Raw genomic sequence first — 24,506 nt, 5'->3', positions numbered from 1 at the left:
ATTGTTTTTGACTCTATCATCTGCACTGAGAACATTTATCACTCCTGAGTCTAGCAATACATGTCTAGTTCTACATGTAAGGAGAGGAGATGAGAAATAATGGTAATGAAGTTAGTTGTCTTATTTCTCTACCTCACTATCCTCAGGTACCGGAGCCTGAAGCAGTTCAATGTGGATATCTGTCAGTCTTGTTTTCTGACTGGGAGAACCAGCAAAGGGAGCAAACTGCACTACCCCATCATGGAGTACTACACGCCGGTAAGTAGGGCTCTAATTCAGTTTTCCCACCACCTACAGCATGTACTCAGTGTGTGTGCAGGGCCTGTAATAATGGAAACATGCCCAGATCCAGGGCTTTTTTTGAGGGGGTACTTGGGGGTACTGAGTACCGGCACCTTTTCCTTTGTCTGCTAAAATTGACCTATGGTCCCCAAGTTTTAATGAATGAGCTCAGGCTCTACACACCAATTCTGCCTTGTCACAGATTATTTGACTGGTCGCAGGGGACCTGGCTATTGTGGTGTGGGTCCCTGAGTGATCACCTCATCCCTGAAGGGTGGCCTAGCATTTGAGTACCGGCACCTTTTTTGCTAGAAAAAATGCACTGCTCAGATCACACACAAGGGTGAAGTGGGTGTTTGATAACTTTTGTTCCTTAAAAAATGAAGTAATAATCTAAAAAATGTGCTGTGTGTTTATTCAGATTCCCTTTGTCTAATATTACATTTTGTTTAAAGATCAGAAACCATTCAATGTGACACATAATAAGGGAAATCAGGCCGAGCGGTGGGTGGGAAATAATTTTTCACATCACTGTAAATCCAAACCCTTCTATCCTCTTCTGCTGTCTCTCCTCCTCCCCACTTTCACATCTCTATAATGTTTCCCATCTTTTCTCCTCTCTGCTACTTTCTGCTGCATCCTCTCCACTTTTTTTTCTATCCTCTTCCCTCTCACCGCAGCTCTTTATATCACCTCTCCTCTCTCCTAGATTTCACCTTCCTTCCTCTTTGCTGGCCTCCTTTCCCTCTTCTTTATTCTCTGCCTTTCCTCTTCTCCCAGCCAGCCTCCCCCTTCTCTTCTGTGTACCAGCAGCAGTAACCAGAGAACATGGCTGCTGTCTCCCCATCTTGTGTGATTGATTTCATTCTGCTCAGAGGAACATAAGTACATAAGTACTGCCATATTGGGACAGACCGAAGGTCCATCAAGCCCAGCATCCTGTTTCCAACAGCGCTGAAACCAGGTTATAAATAACTGGCAAGATCCCAAAACATAACCAATCAGCACCAAGAGATAAGCACTAGTCTGCTCCACTTAGGCAAATTATTCTTGCTGTCCTCCTGCCACCACTCAGTTGTCATGGCCCTGTTAACTCTTGTTTTCATTCATTCCTGATTTATGAAACAAACATAAGTACATAAGTAGTGCCATACTGGGACAGACCAGTAACTTATCAGGTTGCATGATAGGTCTAAGGTCCTACATTTATCTTTACCTTTTAGGTTGCAGAGATTTTGTTTATTTTCTCCCTAGTAGCAACTTTTCATTTTGTTTTTTTAAATGCCATGTCCTAGACCACCTCAAGTGAGAACATGAGAGACTTTGCTACCACACTTAAAAACAAGTTCCGGTCAAAGCAGTACTTCAGTAAGCATCCTCAGAGAGGCTACTTGCCTGTCCAGTCCGTGCTAGAGGCAGACTTTGCTGAAACGTGAGTATCCATTAACTACAGGTCATACTATCTTAGATAGGGATCTCCCAAGATGGTGGTGCTAGAATTGAAGTTACTTGAACAAGGCTTTACAATCCGTAACACTATACTAGCACTTATCCATGAGACCCCAGAACAAGTCAATTATTGGGGCAACATAGGCTTTGTCTATAAAGTTAACATGATTCAGCCTTCAGAGCCACATAAAGTTACAGGACACAAATACATGGTGTTATCAATTGCAAAGGTACACCAGAGTTTCATGAACAAAAACTCTGATTTTGGATACTATGCATTGTCAAGACCTAAGTCAGTTCATCTGTCAGTGAAATAGTGGGTTCTCCTATAGATCTGTTAGCAAGATAATGCAAAAAAAAACAAAAAACCCTACAAAATACATCAAATCTAAACTTTCTAATCTGAGTCAGTAATGCAAAGAAAAAGCATGTTACCTAAACAAGGCATAAAGAAAATCCAAAACCTCCTAGAGGGTTCTTTCCAATCCACTCTGCCATATTGGTAAGAGATGTGTCTGGAAACCATGACATAATTCATTAGAAGCTAGGAAAAGAATGTGATGCTATGTGGTTGCATGAAGTCAAAACATGGCTTGCCACTTCATGGACTTCGATGTATTGTGTTCTACTTCCAGCATGCTGAGCTATACTCACCACGAGTGACTTTCTGATAGAGAGTGGTTATGCTCAGTCATGCATGGAAGAGACATAGGTAATCACCTGAGAACCTATCCTATACAGTTGAGATAGAATGTCAGTGTTATTTGATATTAGGTGCAGTCAGTTTAACCCAGAATGTATTGAGCTTGATAGTCTGTACATGTCTCCTGCCTATACATAGAAATTTAATGTAACCCAGTGGGTTATATATTTTATCCCCCCTTTTTTTTTATTACCTGGGGTCTGGGGAAGGCTCCGGGCTTCCAGTGATCATTGGTGACCAACTCTGTGTCCTTTTTTTGGCTCTGAAGCCGTTTTTGGAGCCTCTGAAGCACTGGCGTTCCGTGGTTCACTTCCACCCGGGGCGGATCACTGCTGCGTGCACCCCCCCCCCCCCGGCTGCAGGGCAACACGGCACCCCCCCCCCCCCCCGGCGTGACCCAGGCGACATGGCACCCCCCCCCAGTCCCCACCTGTCTTGCCAGCTCCGTCCTCGCGTGACTCTGCACTTCAGTAAAAGAAGAAAATAGCCTCGTTGGCCCCTTCTCTTACTCTCTCTGTCCTGCCCTCTGATGTAATGTCCTATTTCCTCGAGGGCAGGACAGAGAGAGTAAGGGAAGGACCGACGAGGCGATTTTCTTCTTTTACAGCAGCGCAGACGCGAGGCACCGCAACACACAGCTGCCGGGTGAATGGAGCTGGACTCGCCAGCAGAGCACCCCCCCACCCGTTGACACCCAGGGCAGACTGCCCCCACCGCCCCGCTCTTGGTATGCCACTGCTCTGAAGTGGAGCTGTGCTGTCTGTGGCTTGAAGCTGCACTGCCTGGCCAAGGAGTGCTGTTTCCTGGCCAGACACTCTGAGAAGAATGGCCGGACTTGGGCTGTGAAGCAGGAGGCACTGGGCATGTGTGCCTTTTTGCACATGCACAGTAGTGCTCCCGGGCCATCACTAGGCCCAAAGTGAAGCCGGGACCTCAATTTTTGAGGCACCCCAGCAGGAGTTCTGCGGTAAATCGCAGTGGTTTGCCACGGAGGGACCTCTGGTACCCAGATCAGTGTTGGAGGTTGAGTGAGGATCCTTCTGGGGACCAGGTAAGAAGTCTGGTGGCCCAAGATTTGGTTTAGTTTATTTTTAAAATGTATTTTTTGGTCCCGTTAGGCTGGCATTTAAAGGGTTCATTTTTGAGGGATTCTAATGGTAGTTTCGTGTCCCTGAGAACCTCTTTAGGTGGCCTAGTACTTTGAAACTTTTTGAAAAAATTATTTTTGTGGGTTAAATGAGAAGGTTAGTTTGAGCCACTTCTGAGTTTTGGATTTGGGTTTTTTTTAGCAGGCGTTGCTCAAGGGTGTGTGTGGGGCGATGCAGAATTTTATTAACATGAACAACTCTGGTTTTATATGAGTTTTGATAGACACATGACAAAAATATGTGAACGTCTTTAAATGTGAAAAGTACTGTATGTGTAGTTCGACAGCACTAATGGTTATCTATTTATTTATTTTATTTATTTGTAACATTTGTTTCTCCGAGGACAAGCAGGCTGCTTGTTCTCACGACTGGGTTGACGTCCGCGGCAGCCCCCACCAACCGGAAAAAGCTTCGCGGGACGGTCGGCACGCAGGGCACGCCCACCGCGCATGCGCGGCCGTCTTCCCGCCCGTGCGCGACCGCTCCCGCCAGTTACTTTTTTTCCGCGACTGAGAGAGTCGTGTTTTTGCAACTCTCTCGTTTCAGCCGCCGGAATTTTCGACCGCGTTTACGCGGGTCGTCGCTCTTGGCCTTTTCGGCCTCTTCTTCTTTCGTTTCGTTTTGTTATCCAAAAAAAAAAAAAAAAAAAAAGAATTTTGCGCGTGTGGAGCACGCGCTCCTCCCTTTTCCCTCGCTTTCTAGCGGGGACGCCTCGTTGCGGCCTAGTGGCCGCTCGGTCGGTTTCAATTTTCGTGGTGTGATTTTAGCCACCATTGCCGACTTTGACTTCGCCGACGCGATTTTTCCGTCGATGTCCTCGAAGGTCCCGAGTGGATTTAAAAAGTGTGGTCGCTGCGGCCGGCCGATCTCGCAGACCGACACCCACGCTTGGTGCCTCCAGTGCCTCGGGCCGGAGCACAATCTCAAGTCGTGTGCTTTGTGTCTCGGTCTCCGGAAACGGACTCAGGTTGCGAGGCAAGTTCTGCGGGACCGTCTTTTTGGAACTTGCGCCGGCCCCTCGACGTCGACCTCGACGGCATCGGTATCGAAGGCCGGTTCTTCGGTACCGGTATCGATGCCCGAGACATCGGCACCGATGGCAGCGACCCCAGGAGAACAGGTCCCGTCGGCCCGCCGGTCCGCCGGCGAGAGTGGGGTAGAGAGACCGCGTGGGCAGTCGGCCCCGGTCACTCCCTCAACTCGTGAGCCACGGGACCGAACCCTGTCGGACCCGGTACCTCGAGACCGAGGGGGATCGACCTCCTCCTCCTCCATGCCCTCCGGCACCGGTGACGTGCACCGGAAGAAGGACAAGAAGCGCCGTCACCGGGAGCCCTCGGTGCCTGAAGAGGAGTCGACGCCGAAGCGTCATCACAGAGAGGAGAGATCTCCGTCGGTGGTGGAGGTACCGACGCGTCGGGGTTCCGGCACCTCGGTGCCGTCTCCTGGCCCCCAGCAGCTTCTGGCACCGACACCCTTACCGGCCCCACCGCCTTTCTCGGCAGCGGGCCTGGACGAGTGCCTCAGAGCCATCCTTCCGGGGCTCCTGGAAGGGCTGATGCGCCAGGCTGTGCCGGCGCCGGGGGTGCTTGCGCCCTCGGCGCCGATGACTGTGGCGCCGGCGAGCTCTAGCCCGGCGCCGGGGCAGTCGACACCGCCGCCGCTTGCGGTGCCGGTCTCGACAGCCACGCAGGTGGAGTCCCCGTCGACGTCGATGGAGGGAGCTCCGTCCCCGCCGGCGCGGGAGTCCACCGCTCGACGACACCGAGGCCTCGGTGCCTCGACGTCGAGCCGGGCCCGGTACCGGACTCAGCTACATGAGCTAATGTCCGATACCGAGGATGAGGACTCGTGGGGGGAAGAGGAGGACCCGAGATATTTCTCCTCAGAGGAGTCTACGGGCCTTCCCTCGGACCCCACGCCGTCACCGGAGAGGAAGCTCTCACCTCCTGAGAGTCTCTCCTTTGCCTCCTTTGTGCGGGATATGTCTATAAGCATTCCCTTTCCCGTGGTCTCTGTGGAAGAGCCGAGGGCCGAGATGCTCGAGGTCCTCGACTATCCATCACCACCTAGAGAGTCCTCCACGGTACCGCTGCACAATGTCCTGAAGGAGACGCTGCTCCGGAACTGGGTGCGACCATTAACTAATCCCACCATTCCCAAGAAAGCAGAGTCCCAGTACAGGATCCACTCTGACCCAGAGCTCATGCGGCCCCAGTTGCCCCATGACTCAGCGGTCGTGGATTCTGCTCTCAAGAGGGCACGGAGTTCGAGGGATACCGCCTCGGCGCCCCCGGGGCGGGAGTCTCGCACTCTGGACTCATTTGGGAGGAAGGCCTACCAGTCCTCCATGCTCGTGACCCGCATCCAATCTTACCTGCTCTATATGAGCATCCACATGCGGACCAATGTGCAACAGCTGGCGGACCTGGTCGATAAGCTCCCGCCGGAGCAGTCCAGGCCTTATCAGGAGGTGGTCAGGCAGCTGAAGGCGTGCAGAAAGTTCCTGTCCAGGGGGATTTTTGACACCTGTGACGTGGCATCTCGTGCTGCGGCCCAAGGTATAGTGATGCGCAGGCTCTCATGGCTGCGTGCCTCTGACCTGGACAACCGCACCCAGCAGAGACTGGCTGACGTCCCTTGCCGGGGGGATAACATTTTCGGTGAGAAGGTCGAGCAGATGGTGGACCAACTGCATCAGCGGGAAACCGCTCTCGACAAGCTCTCCCACCGGGCGCCTTCAGCACCCGCCCCACGGGTGGGCGTTTTTTCCCGGGCACGGCAGGCTGCACCCTATTCTTTTGCAAAGCGTAGGTACAACCAGCCGGCCCGAAGGCCTCGTCAGGCACAGGGACAGCCCCAGCGCGCTCGTTCTCGTCAACAGCGTGCGCCTAAGCAGCCCCCTGCGCCTCCACAGCAAAAGCCGGGGACGGGCTTTTGACTGGATCCACGGGAACATAGCCGCCCTACAAGTGTCCGTACCGGACGATCTGCCGGTCGGAGGGAGGTTAAAATTTTTTCACCAAAGGTGGCCTCTCATAACCTCCGACCAGTGGGTTCTCCAAATAGTGCGGTGCGGATACGCCCTGAATTTGGCCTCCCTGCCTCCAAATTGTCCTCCAGGAGCTCAGTCTTTCAGCTCCCATCACAAGCAGGTACTTGCAGAGGAACTCTCCGCCCTTCTCAGCGCCAATGCGGTCGAGCCCGTACCACCCGGGCAGGAAGGGCAGGGATTCTATTCCAGGTACTTCCTTGTGGAAAAGAAAACAGGGGGGACGCGTCCCATCCTAGACCTGAGAGGCCTGAACAAATTCCTGGTCAAAGAAAAGTTCAGGATGCTTTCCTTGGGCACCCTTCTGCCAATGATTCAGAAAAACGATTGGCTATGTTCCCTGGATTTAAAGGACGCATACACTCACATCCCGATACTGCCAGCTCACAGACAGTATCTCAGATTCCGCCTGGGCGCACGGCACTTTCAGTATTGTGTGCTGCCCTTTGGGCTCGCCTCTGCCCCACGAGTGTTTACAAAGTGCCTCGTGGTGGTAGCGGCCTACCTACGCAAGCTGGGAGTGCACGTGTTCCCATATCTCGACGATTGGCTGGTCAAGAACACCTCGGAGGCAGGAGCCCTCCGGTCCATGCAGTGCACTATTCAACTTCTGGAGCTGCTGGGGTTTGTGATAAATTACCCAAAGTCCCATCTCCAGCCAACTCAATCTCTGGAATTCATAGGAGCGCTGCTGAATTCCCAGACAGCTCAGGCCTACCTTCCCGAAGCGAGGGCCACCAATCTCTTGGCCCTGGCTTCGCAGACCAGAGCGTCTCAGCAGATCACAGCTCGGCAGATGTTGAGACTTCTGGGTCATATGGCCTCCACAGTTCATGTGACTCCCATGGCTCGTCTTCACATGAGATCTGCTCAATGGACCCTAGCTTCCCAGTGGTTCCAAGCCACCGGGAATCTAGAAGATGTCATCCGCCTCTCCACCAGTTGTCGCACTTCACTGCTCTGGTGGACCATCCGGACCAATTTGACCCTGGGACGTCCATTCCAAATTCCGCAGCCCACGAAAGTGCTGACGACGGATGCATCTCGCCTGGGGTGGGGAGCCCATGTCGATGGGCTCCACACTCAGGGTCTGTGGTCCCTCCAGGAAAAGGATCTGCAGATCAACCTCCTGGAGCTCCGAGCGATCTGGAACGCACTGAAGGCTTTCAGAGATCGGCTGTCCTGTCAAATTATCCAAATTCGGACAGACAATCAGGTTGCAATGTATTACGTCAACAAGCAGGGGGGCACCGGATCTCGCCCCCTGTGCCAGGAGGCCGTCGGGATGTGGCGTTGGGCGTGTCGGTTCGGCATGCTCCTCCAAGCCACATACCTGGCAGGCGTAAACAACAGTCTGGCCGACAGACTGAGCAGAGTCATGCAACCGCACGAGTGGTCGCTCCATGCCAGAGTGGTACGCAAGATCTTCCGAGCGTGGGGCACCCCCTCGGTGGACCTTTTCGCCTCTCAGACCAACCACAAGCTGCCTCTGTTCTGTTCCAGACTTCAGGCACACGGCAGGCTAGCGTCGGATGCCTTTCTCCTCCATTGGGGGACCGGCCTCCTGTATGCTTATCCTCCCATACCTTTGGTGGGGAAGACCTTACTGAAGCTCAAGCAAGACCGCGGCACCATGATTCTGATAGCGCCCTTTTGGCCCCGTCAGATCTGGTTCCCTCTTCTTCTGGAGTTGTCCTCCGAAGAACCGTGGAGATTGGAGTGTTTTCCGACTCTCATTTCGCAGAACGACGGAGCGTTGCTGCACCCCAACCTTCAGTCTCTGGCTCTCACGGCCTGGATGTTGAGGGCGTAGACTTCACTGCGTTGGGTCTGTCTGAGGGTGTCTCCCGGGTCTTGCTTGCCTCTAGGAAGGATTCCACTAAAAAGAGTTACTTTTCAAGTGGAGGAGGTTTGTCGTGTGGTGTGAGAGCATGGCCCTAGAACCTCGTTCTTGCCCTGCACAGAACCTGCTTGAATACCTTCTGCACTTATCAGAGTCTGGCCTCAAGACCAACTCAGTAAGGAATCACCTTAGTGCGATTAGTGCTTACCATTATCGTGTGGAAGGTAAAGCCATCTCTGGAGAGCCTTTAGTCGTTCGATTCATGAGAGGCTTGCTTTTGTCAAAGCCCCCTATCAAGCCTCCTACTGTGTCATGGGATCTCAACGTCGTCCTCACCCAGCTGATGAAACCTCCTTTTGAGCCACTGAATACCTGCCATCTGAAGTACTTGACCTGGAAGGTCATTTTCTTGGTGGCAGTTACTTCAGCTCGTAGGGTCAGTGAGCTTCAAGCCCTAGTAGCTCATGCTCCATATACTAAATTTCATCACAACAGAGTAGTGCTCCGCACTCACCCAAAGTTCCTGCCGAAGGTGGTGTCGGAGTTCCATCTTAACCAGTCAATTGTCTTGCCAACATTCTTCCCCAGGCCGCATACCCGCCCTGCTGAACGTCAGTTGCACACATTGGACTGCAAGAGAGCATTGGCCTTCTACTTGGAGCGGACACAGCCCAACAGACAGTCCGCCCAATTGTTTACTTCTTTCGACCCTAACAGGCTAGGGGTCGCTGTCGGGAAACGCACCATCTCTAATTGGCTAGCAGATTGCATTTCCTTCACTTACGCCCAGGCTGGGCTGACTCTTGAGGGTCATGTCACGGCTCATAGTGTCAGAGCCATGGCAGCGTCGGTGGCCCACTTGAAGTCAGCCACTATTGAAGAGATCTGCAAGGCTGCGACGTGGTCATCTGTCCACACATTCACATCTCATTACTGCCTCCAGCAGGATACCCGACGCGATAGTCGGTTCGGGCAGTCGGTGCTGCAGAATCTGTTTGGGGTGTAATCCAACTCCACCCTCCAGGACCCGAATTTATTCTGGTCAGGCTGCACTCTCAGTTAGTTGTTCTTCGTAGGTCAATTTCTGTTGTTTCCTCGCCGTTGCGAGGTTCCATTGACCTGGGTTCTTGTTTTGAGTGAGCCTGAGAGCTAGGGATACCCCAGTCGTGAGAACAAGCAGCCTGCTTGTCCTCGGAGAAAGGGTATGATACATACCTGTAGCAGTTGTTCTCCGAGGACAGCAGGCTGATTGTTCTCACCTACCCTCCCTCCTCCCCTTTGGAGTTGTGTTTTATACTTTATTGCTTGTCATTCAACTGGCGGGAGCGGTCGCGCACGGGCGGGAAGACGGCCGCGCATGCGCGGTGGGCGTGCCCTGCGTGCCGACCGTCCCGCGAAGCTTTTTCCGGTTGGTGGGGGCTGCCGCGGACGTCAACCCAGTCGTGAGAACAATCAGCCTGCTGTCCTCGGAGAACAACTGCTACAGGTATGTATCATACCCTATCCCACATTTTCCCACCTATTTGCAGGCTCAATGTGGCTTACATAGTACCACAGAGGCAATCGCCAGTACCGGTTTGAACAAATACAGAGTGAGGTTGTGATAGAGTAAAGTTCATGTGTGACAAACACATTGGGAATCATAAGGAGGAAGAGTTAAATTATGTCCAGTTCTAGCTTTGGATTCGTCATGCCGCTGGGTTAAGGCATTTAAGTTGGGTCGTTAGGGTATGCCTTTTTGAGCAAGTTAGTTTTTAGTAGTTTCCGGAAGTTTAGGTGGTCATATGTTGTTTTCAAGGCGCTTGGTAATGCGTTCCATAGTTGTGTGCTTTTATAGGAGAAGCTGGACGCATAGGTTGATTTGTATTTGAGTCCTTCGCAGCTTGGGTGATGGAGATTTAGATATGTTCTTGTTGATCTAAATGTGTTTCTGGTTGGTAGGTCTATGATGTCAGTCATGTATCCTGGGGCTTCTCCATAGATGATTTTGTGAACCAGGGTGCAGATTTTGAACGCAATACATTCTTTGATTGGGAACCAGTGTCGTTTTTCTCGTAGTGGTTTGGCGCTTTCAAATCTCATTTTTACATATATATTTAATCCTGGCTGCTGTGTTCTGTTATAGGATATTTTAATCAAATTGTATAGTAATTTTTATGGTATTTTTTCTAAAAATGTAACTTTTTTATTATTTTCTATGGAGGAATTCTTTTCCAAAATGGAGACTGTGAAAAATGCTAACTATGGTCCATGCTGCAAACATCCTGTGTTCTGAGACCTGATTGGCTAGCAGAAGTCAGCTGGTGACTCAGCGTCAGATCACACTGCCCTTTTAAGGACAGGATAATGTAAAATCTTCCCATTTCAGTAGTATTGGGGAGGGACTGGCAGCAATTTATATGAATTCTAATCCCTGCTACCCCATCCGTAATCTCTAAGAGGAAAGAGCACCTGAGACTAAGCTAGGGGAGATTTTTCTCTTGAAGAATCCAAGATAGATTCCTAAAGGACAAGTCCATAGACCGCTATTAAATGGACTTGGAAAAATTCCGCATTTTTAGGTATAACTTGTCTGGAATGTTTTTACGTTTGGGGAGCGTGCCAGGTGCCCTTGACCTGGATTGGCCACTGTCGGTGACAGGATGCTGGGCTAGATGGACCTTTGGTCTTTCCCAGTATGGCACTACTTATGTACTTATGTACTTATGTTTATTTATACTGAAAGAATGATTCCAGAAAACCAAAAAGAGAGAATGACTGGTCAAACAATATTGACTGATGCTCCTAGAACCCAAAGTTTGGAGGTGGTGGCCCCCAAATTTAATACTAACTAGAGACATAAACTTACATATGAAAAACCCCACTGATCCAAGGAAGTACTAGAGTACTTGAACTCAAGGAACCTCACACAACCTCCCTCGACCACTACTCACAACCAAGAACATTCATTAGACCTATTTGCATACAGGCTTTCCGACCCAAACAACGTCAACTTAACAAATAGTAATTGGTCCCCAATCCTCTGGTCGGATCATTACAAAAAGACATGCACTATAAATTGGTGGGAGAAAAGAGACTCACTTAAACCACGTGACACACAAAGAACAACCCAAACCAGAGGCAAAATAGACATAGTGGGTTTCTGGCAACAAGTCATGATACTACCACTAAGCACACAGCCAGGAACTGCAGACTTCTTAACTACATGGGATAAAGTAAGCAAGGCTATGCTAGAAACAATAGCTCCCATGAAAAACAAGAAAAGACCCACCTACAGATCAGCCTCCTGGATAGCACAGGAAATATTCAGCGTGAAAACAGCCTGCTGGAGACTGCAAAGAAAATGGAGGAAGGAGGCCTTAGAGGAAAATTAAAGCAGATGGAAGATAGCAGCAAGGGCCTACAAGATCATCATGAAACAAACCAAATTAAAGTACTGTGATGGCTTTGTAGGATCAGTTCAACTTAATACCAAAAAACTATTTGGTCTAGTGAACAACCTTCTTGAAACATAAAACACAACATCCTCCAATGAAACACTACCCATAACCACTGAAATGGCCAACTACTTTGAGCAATTTCTGCAAGAAGGGGTAGTATCATACTGACCCCCTTCCTCAAGAACAACCTGTGAAATAAAAATGACACATCAAACTATAGAACGGTAGCATCCATCCCACTACTAGTAACGGTCATCAAAGGGCTAGTATCACAACAACTACCACTCTACCACAACAATCACTCCCCCCCTTCACCGATCACAATCGGATTTCAGACCAGGCCACAGCATGGAAACAGCTCTGATATCTCTCATAAGCAACACAAGGAAAGAATGAGCTTAGGCCACAAGATCTTACTCAAACAATTTGACCTATCCAGTGCCTTTGATGTGGTAGACCATGACATCCTACTCTACCTACTCGACAGCATAGGCATAGGAAGTGCCGTGCTGAGCTGGTTCTAAGGATTCCTGAAATCAAGATCCTACTAATAAAACAGTGCCATAACCTCTCCCCTCATTGGGCACTGGAATGTGGAGTACTGCAGGGCTCCCCTCTATCCTCCATCCTAATCAATATCCTGATGGCTCCTCTGCTTATCAAGTTGGAGACAAAAGGATATAAAACTCACATATATGTGAACAACATCACAATATTCTTACTTTTTAAAAACGACATACAAGAGATTCAAGATACAATCAGAGATGGGTTGGACATCATGGAAACATGGGCTTCAACATTTATGTTAAAGCTGAATAAGGAAAAAATTAAATCAATGGTGATATATTGCTCCTACCGATTTGTTCAATATCAAAGCTTCCATATAAATCACACCAGCTACCCCGTCAACAATAACCTAAAAACTCTGGGCATCACAATTTACCAACACCTCACATTTGAATGGCTCATATCACAGGTGCCAAAAAATATTTTCAGCACTCTTTGGAAGTTAAGATGGATCAGATACCTACTCTTGATGAGGTCATCCTGCCTGGTGGTACAGTCACTAACTTTATCTCGAATTGACTACTACAATGATCTGTTCACAGGCTGCAAGGAACAAAGCATTAAAGAACTCCAAATGTCCCGTTCCGGGCCCTTACCTGGCGGTCCGCGGGCCGGAGCGGGAGTCTGGGGCGCCCGTGGGATTCGGGGCGGCGGGGGAAGGCTGCCGAGGGGATCGGCGCTACCGCAGGCTGCTCCGAGGCCGGCGATCCAGAGGAGCAAGCGCCGGCCTCGGAGAAGGAGATCCGCCGGCCAAGATGGCGGCGCCGGCGTCTTCGTCCTCCTCGCTGCAGCGGGACCAGCGAGGAGGCTCCGCCCACTCGCGCCGGATTGGCGCATCCGCGCAGAAACTCCGCCCACCGGACGGGAGGACCAATCCGGGCCCCGCTGCCTGCCTGGGCGAAGAGGATTGGTTCCAGCTGTTACCCCAGGCAGGACGAGCGGGGGATTTAAACGGAGACACGGAAGGGGTCCAGTGCTTCCGTTTCGTTGTCAGAAGCCACGTTCCAAGACTGCGCTTGTTCCTAGTGTTCAGCTAGCCGTCCTGCTAGCCACCTCCTGCAGAGACTGTGTTCTGGTCAGCTAGCCGTCCTGCTAGCCACCTCCTGCAGAGACTGTGTTCTGGTCAGCTAGCCGTCCTGCTAGCCACCTCCTGCTGAGACTGTGTTCTGTTCAGCTAGCCGTCCTGCTAGCCACCTCCTGCAGAGACTGTGTTCTGTTCAGCTAGCCGTCCTGCTAGCCACTTCCCGCAGATACTGTGTCCTGTTCAGCTAGCCGTCCTGCTATCCCCCTCCTGTGGAGACTGTGTTTGCAGCTAGCCATCTTGCTAGGGCCTCTGGAGCCGGAGGCCCTCTTCACGCCAGAAGCCGCCTCTACTAGTCCTTCCCTAAAGACTGCGTGCTGACTTCCAGCCAGGCCAGCCGTCACCCCGCGGTTCCAGCAGTCCTGCTGGCCGCCTGCAGCTGAGGGCTCAACCCTCGGTGAACGGCGGTCGCCGCGGGTGAAGATTCGGGGTGCTCGGCTGTCCCCTGGGGCCTTGGGGGGCTCAGGGAGACTCGAGAGCTCACCAACCAAAAGAAACATCAGAGACGCGACACCAAACAGCACAAAATACTACAGCAAGGTTAATCCACAGAGCCAAAAAATACCAAAGATCCACCCCTCTAATGCGTGCTCTATTCTGGCTACCTATAAAAGTCAGAATACACTTTAAACTCACCACACTCGTGTTCTCCATCTTACAGGATATGGCACCAGACTACATGTATAATCTCATTGATCTGCCACAAAAAAAAAAACACTCTGAAGGATGCCGGAAACTTTGTACTTCTCCATCTCCCCAACTGCAGAGGAATAACTTACAAATCCATTTTCAGTATAAACTTCCCCTTCCTGGCCACCAAATTATGGAACATGCTTCCAACTGATGTAAGATGGTCACCAGATTACCTATCCTTCCGAAAACGACTGAAAACTCTCCTCTATACTACATTTCTAATGGAGAATAGCTAACCAATGAGATCCTAAACTACACTCCCTCTACTGCTTAACGTGCTGTTCTCTCTTTTCACACATACCTTCTCATAAAATTATGTAAGCCACACAGAAACAATCCTTGTTTTGTATAACTCTCTTACTATTCTGTAAGTCATATTGAAACGACGTGATTGTGTAATGTGGGATATAAATACTAATAAACTGAAACCGAAATTGAAAATTAAAAGTGGAGACTAACAAGAAAGTGGAAGCCCAGTGCAGCCTGGAAGCTTCTGCTCCCCCAGACAGACAATGAGTCCACCCCACTCACAAAATACTTCTCTTAAAAACTGGAATCCTCAAACGTTTTTCTAATTTTTGTGTAGAATAAAGGAATGCAGAGCCCCTGAGTCAAACATCATGTCCTTGGAGAAGTATATGACCAAGCACTAGATGCTCAAAGGTCTAAGTAATATGCTTATATTGAGGTTCCTGGGGAAACTTAGTGGCATATACCACCAGATTCTATACAGCACAACCAAAATTGCACTTCTAAATCTTGTCGTATTCTAGATTTGTGCATGCAATTTAAGTACTTAACATGCCAATCAGTGCTGATAATTGCCACTTAACAAGCAATTATTGACACTAATTGGCATTAATTAGAATAACATATATGTGTGTGTGTGTATGTGTGTGCGTGCGCACACGTGATAGTCACATAAATGCCAATAAAGTGGTGCGTGTAAATTATAATGCGTGCTGCCAAAAAGGGGGCATGGCCATGGGCGTGGAATGGGTAGTTCATGGGCGTTCCACTCCACGCCTACACCTAACATAGGTGCTGATATTTACAAGTTTTATTTGGTGTAAATGGATACACCTAAAGTTAGGCACAGGCATGGCTGCAAGGAGTATTCTATAAACCGTGCCTAAATCTTTTTTTTTTTTTTTTTATCGAGCAGTGTGTGATAATGGAGTGAACTTCAGCTAAATATTATTTTCATCTTTCCTTTCAGTCCTGCCTCCTCTCCACTGTTGCCACATGCTGATACCCATTCCAGAATCGAGCATTTTGCCAGCAGGTAAAGTCATCAAGAGTGAAAAAGGTGATGAGGAGCTTGATTTGGACCTGGGGGTGGGGGGAGGAAAAGGAACATTGGCAACTATTCCCTCCCTCCCAATCCACAAACAGCTTCACATATCTAGAAATCATGGTCTTACTGTTTTTTCCTCTTAAATAATAGGGGGATCACAGGGCTGTGATGGAAAAATATCCAGAACTGGTGAAAGAAGGTGTCATCTTTACATTCCTTCACCAAAACTATAAAATGCCTGTTAAGGAAGAAAGAGAAGTCTTTGGTTTTCTAGCAGAAATGTTAGTATGCTGTATGGAAAAATCAAACCAAGCCACTGTCCTATTCACCATTGACTGATTTTATACAGGTCAGATGGCCCACCTCCTGTGACTCTTACCAGTGATATATTTTGTTTAATACCACTCCTAGGCACTTGTCAGTGTCTGTACTGCCACTCCCTTCCCATGGACCTCCAACCCCCCCCCCCCCTCCAAACCTCAGGGGTTCTATTCCAGTGATAATTACCATAATAAATAATAATGCAATGAAAGTGAGGATTTAAGCCTGAACTTGCAGGCCCTGCCATTCACATGGAAGCTCACTGTCAGATGCTATCCCTGGAGCATAGCCCCTGAGGGGGATTAGGACAGTTACAGAAGGAGAGAGTTCAGGGATCCAGGTGAGATTGCCTGTTCAGCTTGTTTGCACAGTGGTGGTGGGGGGGGGGGAGGAACCTCAAAATTTTGTCACCTTAGACACAGCCTGGCTCTCATAGCTCATTCCTCTACCACTGAGGCATTGTAGGTAGAGTAGGGTTGGAATCTAACTGTGGTTCATCAGGGATAGGCTGATTCAGTTTTAAGTATTTATTTCTTATCCCACTGCATGCTGGGAGGGATTTTTACATCAAAATTCTGTAAGAAAAGCAGGACCCTGATTCTCAGAATATAGTGCAATTTTAATGATAAAAACAGACTTGCTGGTAAACTTAAGAGCCCTTAGTGACTGGGAGATCAGTTGTCAGTGGTCCAAGGTCTGCATTATCTTAAACATAGTCAGATGTGAGTTTAAAGTTATCCAGATTTTTGGAAATGCTGTCTGTAGAAGCAGTGCTACTGAGAAGTCATGAAACTTTAAATGGGTATTGTATACCTGCTATTTCTATGTTTATACTTCAGTGAATGTGAAGGGCAATTCTGTAACCCATTACATTACTCACATGTTACATATATTATATTATATTGTATTATATACTAATATTCCACTTTTATCCCAAAGAATTTAAAGTGGATCACAGTAAGAAGACCATCTAAACATAAATGTTTAGAATAGCATAAATGTGTGTGTGTGTGTGTGTGTGTGTGTATGCGTGCGCATATGCAGGTGTATTTTCAAAGCACTTGGACTTACAAAGTTTCAAAGGTTACTATGGAGCTCATTTTCAAAAGAGAAAAACATCAAAAAGTGGCATAAATCTGCAAATTAGTATTTTCAAAACCAATTTTTAGACATTTTTGTATGAAGTCTATCAAAAATGTGTTCAAATCACATGGGGGCGTGTCAGGGGTGTGTTAAGGGCGGGATCTATGCATTCCTAAAACTTGGACGTTTTTCAGCCAGGACTACAACTAAGATGTTTTGAGTTAGACCTGTTTTTATAACTAATAAAGCACAAAAAGGTGCCCTAAATGACTAGATGACCACTGGATGGAATGAGGGATGACCTCTCCTTACTCCCCCAGCGGTCATTAACACCCTCCCACACCCCCAAAAATGTGATTTAAAAAATTACTTGCCAGCCTCTATTGTTATACTCAGGTCAATTAGAACAGCATATAAGACTTGGAATATTCTAATGGTTGGTACAGTGCACTGTAGACAGGTGGACCCAGTCCCATACCTCCCTCTACCTGTTATACTTGTGGTGGAAACTGTGAGCCCTCCAAATCTCACCAGAAACCCACTGTACCCACATATAGGTGCCCCCTTCACCCATAAGGGCTATTTTAGTGGTATACAGTTGAGGGTAGTGGGTTTTGGGGGTTGAGCAGACAAGATAATGGAGCAGTGGTGAGATGTGTACCTGGGAGCATTTTATGAAGTCCACTGCAGTGCACCTTAGGGTGCTCTATTGCTTTCCTGGGATGTCTGGGGAACCAGTCTACTAAAAATGCTGGCTCCTCCTACTTTCCAATGGCTTGATTTTGTGCATTTTGCACTTGGACATTTTTTGGGGTGTTTTTTCAAATATGTACCAAAAAACAAAACATCCAAATCACAAAACCTTGTTCAAAACAATATTTTTGAAAAAAAGACCTTTTTCTTTTTTGGAAATGACCTTCTTTCCTATTCAGATTTTGGACGTTTTTTTGCAAAACTTCAAAAGTTGGACTTAGACGTCATACTGAAAATGTCTCTCCACATAACTTTGTAAGTCTAAGTGCTTTGATATTGAGCCCCTATATAGGCACATAAATGACAATATGCTGCCCCAGTGCTATTCTGTAAATACCTGCTTAACATATATAGCAGATATTTGCAAGGGGGTGTACACAAGAGAGGAGCATGGACAGGACATGGAAGTAACTTAAAGAATACTGTAAATTATGTCTGTCCCTGCTGCACTTATGCAAACTCTATAGCTGGAGTAAGTGTGGACACCTACATGTAGGTGCCCTAGTACTGGGTTAGGCTGGTATTCTATAATGGAACCCAAAGCACTTTAGCTCTATTGTAGAATAGGTGCCTACTGCATGGCCTTGTGGCACCTAAACAGAAGTAACTATTATTGCGCAGCCTCAGGTCACTTAAATGGAAGCAGTTACAAATTTCCCCCTAAGGGGGGTAACTCTTAGAAGTGGGTATCTTCTTTTAGGTGACCCGATGCTGTGCAGAGAGAGCCTATTCTATAAGAGTTTCTCCAGAGACAAGCAGGGGAGATGCAGGCACACTTACTAGTGACATCACCTGATGGATTCTGTATGCTGGGCTCTCTAAGTAAGTCTTCTGGTTTATTGGGCATGTACAGGAGTACCTGTGCTTGGTGCAGCTTCCCCTGTATCTCTGATGTGTTTCTTCTACCACTCCTAGTCAGCTGTGACTCTCTTCTCTTTCTCAGATTAGTTAGTTTCACTTTCCTTGCGTCTCCCAGAACAAAACAAAATTCAACCGCATGCATAGGCGGTTGGTGGCCCAACTGTTTGGGGAGGCTAAAGGGGGCGGGGTTAGGGGTGGGGCCAGGGGTGGAGCTTAAATCCATAATTGTCTGATAACACACAGAAAAAATAAATAAATAAAAAGTCACAATTAATACTTTTTATTAAATTTAGATATTAGATATGTATCATATGTCAAAGAATAAAGTGGTTGCTTAAAGCATATACTAACCACAATCGTAACTACAAAACACTATGCACAACTTTGTGCAAAAACACACTCAGAACCTTACTGTACCATAAATATTACACTGGGCAGAACCTAATACACCAATATACCACCCATACGGAAAATGCAGACCGTCAACAATATGAAACAAGGATCATAATATCACAATTCTCATGTAGAGCCACAAAACATCCTAATTCATGTTTAATGTGGGATAAAATGCCATACATAAGTAAATATAAACATTTAATGTTGAGCACCTGATTCTCAAAGTGGACATATTCCAAACACTATAATGAAAATAAAATTCTTTTCTACCTTTGTTGTCTGGTGATTTTGTTTTTCTGATCATGCTGGCCCAGTATTACGGTTCCGTCTGCGAGATCGGAAAGAAGTAGAGAGATCGTGGATGCTTTTCAAAGTGCTTTGCTCAGACAAATGGTGTCAGAACCCACGAGGGAGGGAGCGACGCTAGATCTGGTACTCACAAATGGGGATAATGTGTCAAATGTCCGAGTGGGTGCCCACCTGGGCAGCAGTGACCATCAAACGGTTTGGTTTGATATGACGGCTGAAGAGGAGGGTGGCCACTCAAAACTCAAAGTCCTGGATTTCAAACATGCTGACTTTAGTAAAATGGGGGAATACCTGAGGAAGGAGCTGATGGGATGGGAGGAAATACAAGAAGTGGAAGGACAGTGGTCCAGACTGAAAGAAGCTATAAATAGGGCCACGAACCTTTATGTAAGGAAAGTAAATAAAAGCAAGAGAAAAAGGAAACCGATATGGTTCTCCAAGCAAGTGGCTGAGAAAATAAAGGCTAAAGAGTTGGCGTTCCAGAAATATAAAAAAACTCATGAAAAGGGACACGAGGAGGAATACCGGATGAAACTGAAAGAAGTCAAGAGAGAGATACGTCTGGCGAAAGTGCAAACGGAAGAACAAATGGCTAGAAATGTAAGGAGGGGTGGCAAAATTTTCTTCAGGTATATTAGTGAAAGGAGAATGACTAAAAAGGGAATTGTGAGACTAAAAGATACTGCGAACCGCTATGTGGATAATGATGAAGAAAAAGCAAATTTGCTAAATAGATACTTCTGTTCTGTTTTCACAGAAGAAAATCCTGGAGAAGGACCGCGATGGACTGCAAAAAGTACAAATGAGATTGAAGTGGATAGAGCACCGTTCACGGAAGAGAGTGTGTATCAACAACTTGAAAAGCTAAAGGTGGACAAAGCCATGGGACCGGATGGGATCCACCCTAGGATATTGAGGGAGCTCAGAGAGGTTCTGGCGGGTCCTCTTAAAGATTTGTTTAATAAATCCTTGGAGACGGGAGAGGTTCCGAGGGATTGGAGATCGGCGGATGTGGTCCCTCTTCACAAAAGTGGTGATAGGGAAGAAGCTGGAAACTACAGGCCGGTAAGCCTCTCTTCGGTTATTGGAAAAGTAATGGAAGCGATGCTGAAGGAAAGGATAGTGAATTTCCTGGAAGCCAATAAGTTGCAAGATCCGAGACAACATGGATTTACCAAAGGGAAATCGTGCCAAACGAACCTCATCGAGTTCTTTGATTGGGTGACAGGAGAATTGAATCAGGGACGAGCTATGGACGTAATCTACTTAGATTTCAGCAAAGCTTTTGACACGGTTCCCCACAGGAGGCTCTTAAATAAACTGGATGGGCTGAAGATAGGACCCGAAGTGGTGAACTGGATTAGGAACTGGTTGACGGACAGTCGCCAGAGGGTGGTGGTGAATGGAATTCGCTCGGAGGAGTGAAAGGTAAGTAGTGGAGTGCCTCAAGGATCAGTGCTGGGGCCAATTCTGTTCAATATATTTGTGAGTGACATTGCCGAAGGGTTAGAAGGTAAAGTTTGCCTATTTGCGGATGATACTAAGATCTGTAACAGAGTGGACACCCCGGAGGGAGTGGAAAACATGAAAAAGGACCTACGGAAGCTAGAAGAATGGTCTAAGGTTTGGCAATTAAAATTCAATGCAAAGAAATGCAAAGTGATGCACTTAGGAAGTAGAAATCCATGGGAGACGTATGTGTTAGGCGGGGAGAGTCTGATAGGTACGGGCGGAGAGAGGGATCTTGGGGTGATAGTATCTGAGGATTTGAAGGCGACGAAACAGTGTGACAAGGCGGTGGCCATAGCTAGAAGGTTGTTAGGCTGTATAGAGAGAGGTGTGACCAGCAGAAGAAAGGGGGTGTTGATGCCCCTGTATAAGTCGTTGGTGAGGCCCCACCTGGAGTATTGTGTTCAGTTTTGGAGGCCGTATCTTGTTAAGGATGTAAAAAGAATTGAAGCGGTGCAAAGAAAAGCTACGAGAATGGTATGGGATTTGCGTTACAAGACGTATGAGGAGAGACTTGCTGAATTAAACATGTATACTCTGGAGGAAAGGAGAAACAGGGGTGATATGATACAGACGTTCAAATATTTGAAAGGTATTAATCCGCAAACGAACCTTTTCCGGAGATGGGTAGGTGGTAGAACGAGAGGACATGAAATGAGATTGAAGGGGGCAGACTCAAGAAAAATGTCAGGAAGTATTTTTTCACGGAGAGAGTAGTGGATGCTTGGAATGCCCTCCCGCGGGAGGTGGTAGAAATGAAAACGGTAACGGAATTCAAACATGCGTGGGATAAGCATAAAGGAATCCTGTGCCGAAGGAATGGATCCTCAGGAGCTTAGTCAAGATCGGGAGGCGGGGCTGGTGGTTGGGAGGCGGGGATAGGGCTGGGCAGACTTATACGGTCTGTGCCAGAGCCGGTGGTGGGAAGCGGGACTGGTGGTTGGGAGGCGGGGATAGTGCTGGACACACTTGTACGGTCTGTGCCAGAGCCGGTGGTTGGGAGGCAGGGCTGGTGGTGGGGAGGTGAGGATAGTGCTGGGCACACTTATACGGTCTGTGCCTGTGCCAGAGCCGGTGGTTGGGAGGTGGGGCTGGTGGTTGGGAGGCGGGGATAGTGCGGGGCAGACTTATACGGTCTGTGCCCTGAAGAGCACAGGTACAAATCAAAGTAGGGTATACACAAAAAGCAGCAAATATGAGTTATCTTGTTGGGCAGACTGGATGGACCGTGCAGGTCTTTTTCTGCCATCATCTACTATGTTACTATGCTGCTATCTGTCCTCTTAACTCCGTTTCCAAGGCTTCCTTTCCATTTATTTCTTTACTTTCTGCCTGCCTTCTTCATTTCTTGTCCTCGCTCCCCTGCCCCCCTCCAGCCATCCATACCCACCCATTGATTCTCTCCTGTCCTCTCTGTTCTCGGGCAGATTTTCTAACAGGAGCTGCTCATCCAATCAGAGAGCTCTATTTGAATGCAGATTAACATACAGACACTCTAACGGGAATTTTAGTCAAAAACACTAGCTAAACCCTTCATTTTTGGATCAAAGTTCACATTTTTGATCAGAGCCATGCCCTAACATTAAGGCTGTAAACATTTCCAACAATTTTTACCCATAAATATGCAAATGAGAACCTCCCAAAAACTGACTAATTTGCATATGGCTTGAGCAAATTTGAGTACATAGCATACCAATCCCACTTCCTAGCACCTAAATTCTGCAATTAGATTTAATGCAAATACTTTTAAAACTTATTTTTAGTACTTTTAAAATTTCAGGGGTCAGTGCAAGTCTCTTTGGTGTGAATTGCTCATGTGCAGGTATTCATGATTCTAGTTAAATATCTCTCTGGCAACCCAGGACACCTCCAGCCAACCCCCTTCCCCTGCTCTGCTCTCCCAGCAGTAAGATGATCAAATTACAACTGGTTATACACAAGGCTTTCACTGCAGCTGCTGCTATCCCATAGCAGCAGGACTCTGCAGGAGAACTACTACTAATACTATTTAGCATTTCTATAGAAACAGCTGATCCATCCTGCTGTGGCTCTCCCCAAGCCTCTTATACCGGGCGCCTATGACCACATGGCAGCCTCCACGGCTGCAGCTACAACTACAAAGTCTTCTCCCCCCTCCTCCCCCAGGGTCCAGTTCTGGCACCGCTGAGGGAGGTGACCACAAAAGTAGGCCCAGTGCCTAGTGCCCTATCATCCAGCCCTCCTGGACGCTGTTCCTGTACTGGCAGAGGCAAGTACAAGTTCCTCAGGAGGGAGAGGGCACTTCTGGCAGTATGCCGACTGTTGCTCCTCCAGTCCTCCAGCATCTGCATCCAGCACTACAGCATGTGCTTGAACACTGCAAAAGATTGCCAAATTACTAAATCCAGGAAATTGGCTCAGGAATCTTCAAATTGTGTGGAGCACCATCCAAGGAAGGTCTCACCTTTCTAGTACACCAAATTCTCCTGCACCTCCAACTCACCAAATGGCAGGTACCCTACTTAATACCTCCAATGCCAGGAGACTCAAGCTCAAATATAAAGTTCAGAAGGCCCTGGGCCATGACATCTCCACTATCTCATTATTCCATCATTTCAGAGTTCACAATAAAGAAGACCAAATCTTTAAAATCACAATTCAATGACCCATCTGGGGAGGGGCCCAGGTTACTTGATTTCATAGGAAGGAAAGTATACCAAGGGGCAATGCTTGCACTAAAAATAGAGGCTCATCCATTCCAAATACTCTACTACCAACACTCCATCCTTCAGCAACTGAAGGAAGCTACAACATCTCACACACCTGACAGCAGCACAGAAAACATCTTCCAGCTGCAGATTGCGCTCTACCTATCATCCATTCCATCTATAAGACCTATAATACCTCTTCCAGAAGGGCAGTATTTGCAATAGGAACATGCTGTCTGACATGGTTAAAGTCATCTGATCTTAGGAAGGATCTCCATGATCGTTTTGCTGATGTTCCCTTCTTGGGAGACAGCCTGTTTGGAGACCAGATCAAGGACACTGTGTCTCAGATCAATGATAATTGTTCCACAATCTGTGAGTTATCAACCCAACCACCAAATCAAACAAATCAATGCAGAAATCCTGCTTCCTCCTCTTACTTTGAGGCCTTACCATCAGCAGTTTTCCCACCAATTTTATCCAAAGAGGCACTTCATTCCTTCATTACAATAGGCAAGCCCCACACTGTCAAACCCAACAATTGTACCCTCAGAAGCAGAGACCCAGGGAACATAAGCAGAATTCTAGCGGACAGCTTTCTACCCTTAAGCTTAATCCTAGTATATGACACATTACCTGTGGGAGGCAGGTTCAGTCACTTCTTCTTGGCATGGCAAGAAATCAGATCTGAGCAGTGGTTTCTGAGTATCTTTTCCATGGTGTACCAACTGAACTTTGCCTGATATCCACTCAACAAGTGGCCACCATTCCCCAAACCACTGTCCACTATCACATTCCCATCCTTACAGCAGAGCTTGACATCCTAGTCCACAATAGCAGCATTGAAGTACCCCTCCACCATCAGAGCACTGAGATTCTACTCCAACTTCCTCCTCATCCCCAAGAAGCTAGGAGGCCTCAGACCTGTACTTGATCTTCATCTTCTCAATACTGAGCTCAAAAAAGAAAAGTTCAGAATGACCACACTTGTCAATATTCTGCCATTCCTCGAAGTTAACGACTAGCTTGCTT

The 24,506-nt window shown here is 47.7% G+C and overlaps 1 protein-coding gene across 1 annotated transcript in view; it reads left to right on the top strand.

Annotated features, from left to right (window-relative positions):
• The window catches only part of DRP2 (dystrophin related protein 2), a 105,766-nt gene that overhangs the window by 68,091 nt on the left and 13,169 nt on the right, over positions 1–24,506 (top strand). Inside the window, exons 14-16 of the mRNA XM_030210279.1 lie at positions 147–258; positions 1,578–1,714; positions 15,478–15,543. Coding sequence (XP_030066139.1) covers positions 147–258; positions 1,578–1,714; positions 15,478–15,543 — 315 coding nt within the window. The remainder of the gene's footprint in view (positions 1–146; positions 259–1,577; positions 1,715–15,477; positions 15,544–24,506) is intronic.

This window comes from Microcaecilia unicolor, chromosome 7, assembly GCF_901765095.1.
Source record: "Microcaecilia unicolor chromosome 7, aMicUni1.1, whole genome shotgun sequence".
In the NCBI taxonomy this organism is placed as follows: Eukaryota; Metazoa; Chordata; class Amphibia; order Gymnophiona; family Siphonopidae; genus Microcaecilia; species Microcaecilia unicolor.
The sequence above is the reverse complement of the archived record's forward strand: the minus strand, read 5'-3'. Positions and strand labels throughout refer to the sequence as shown.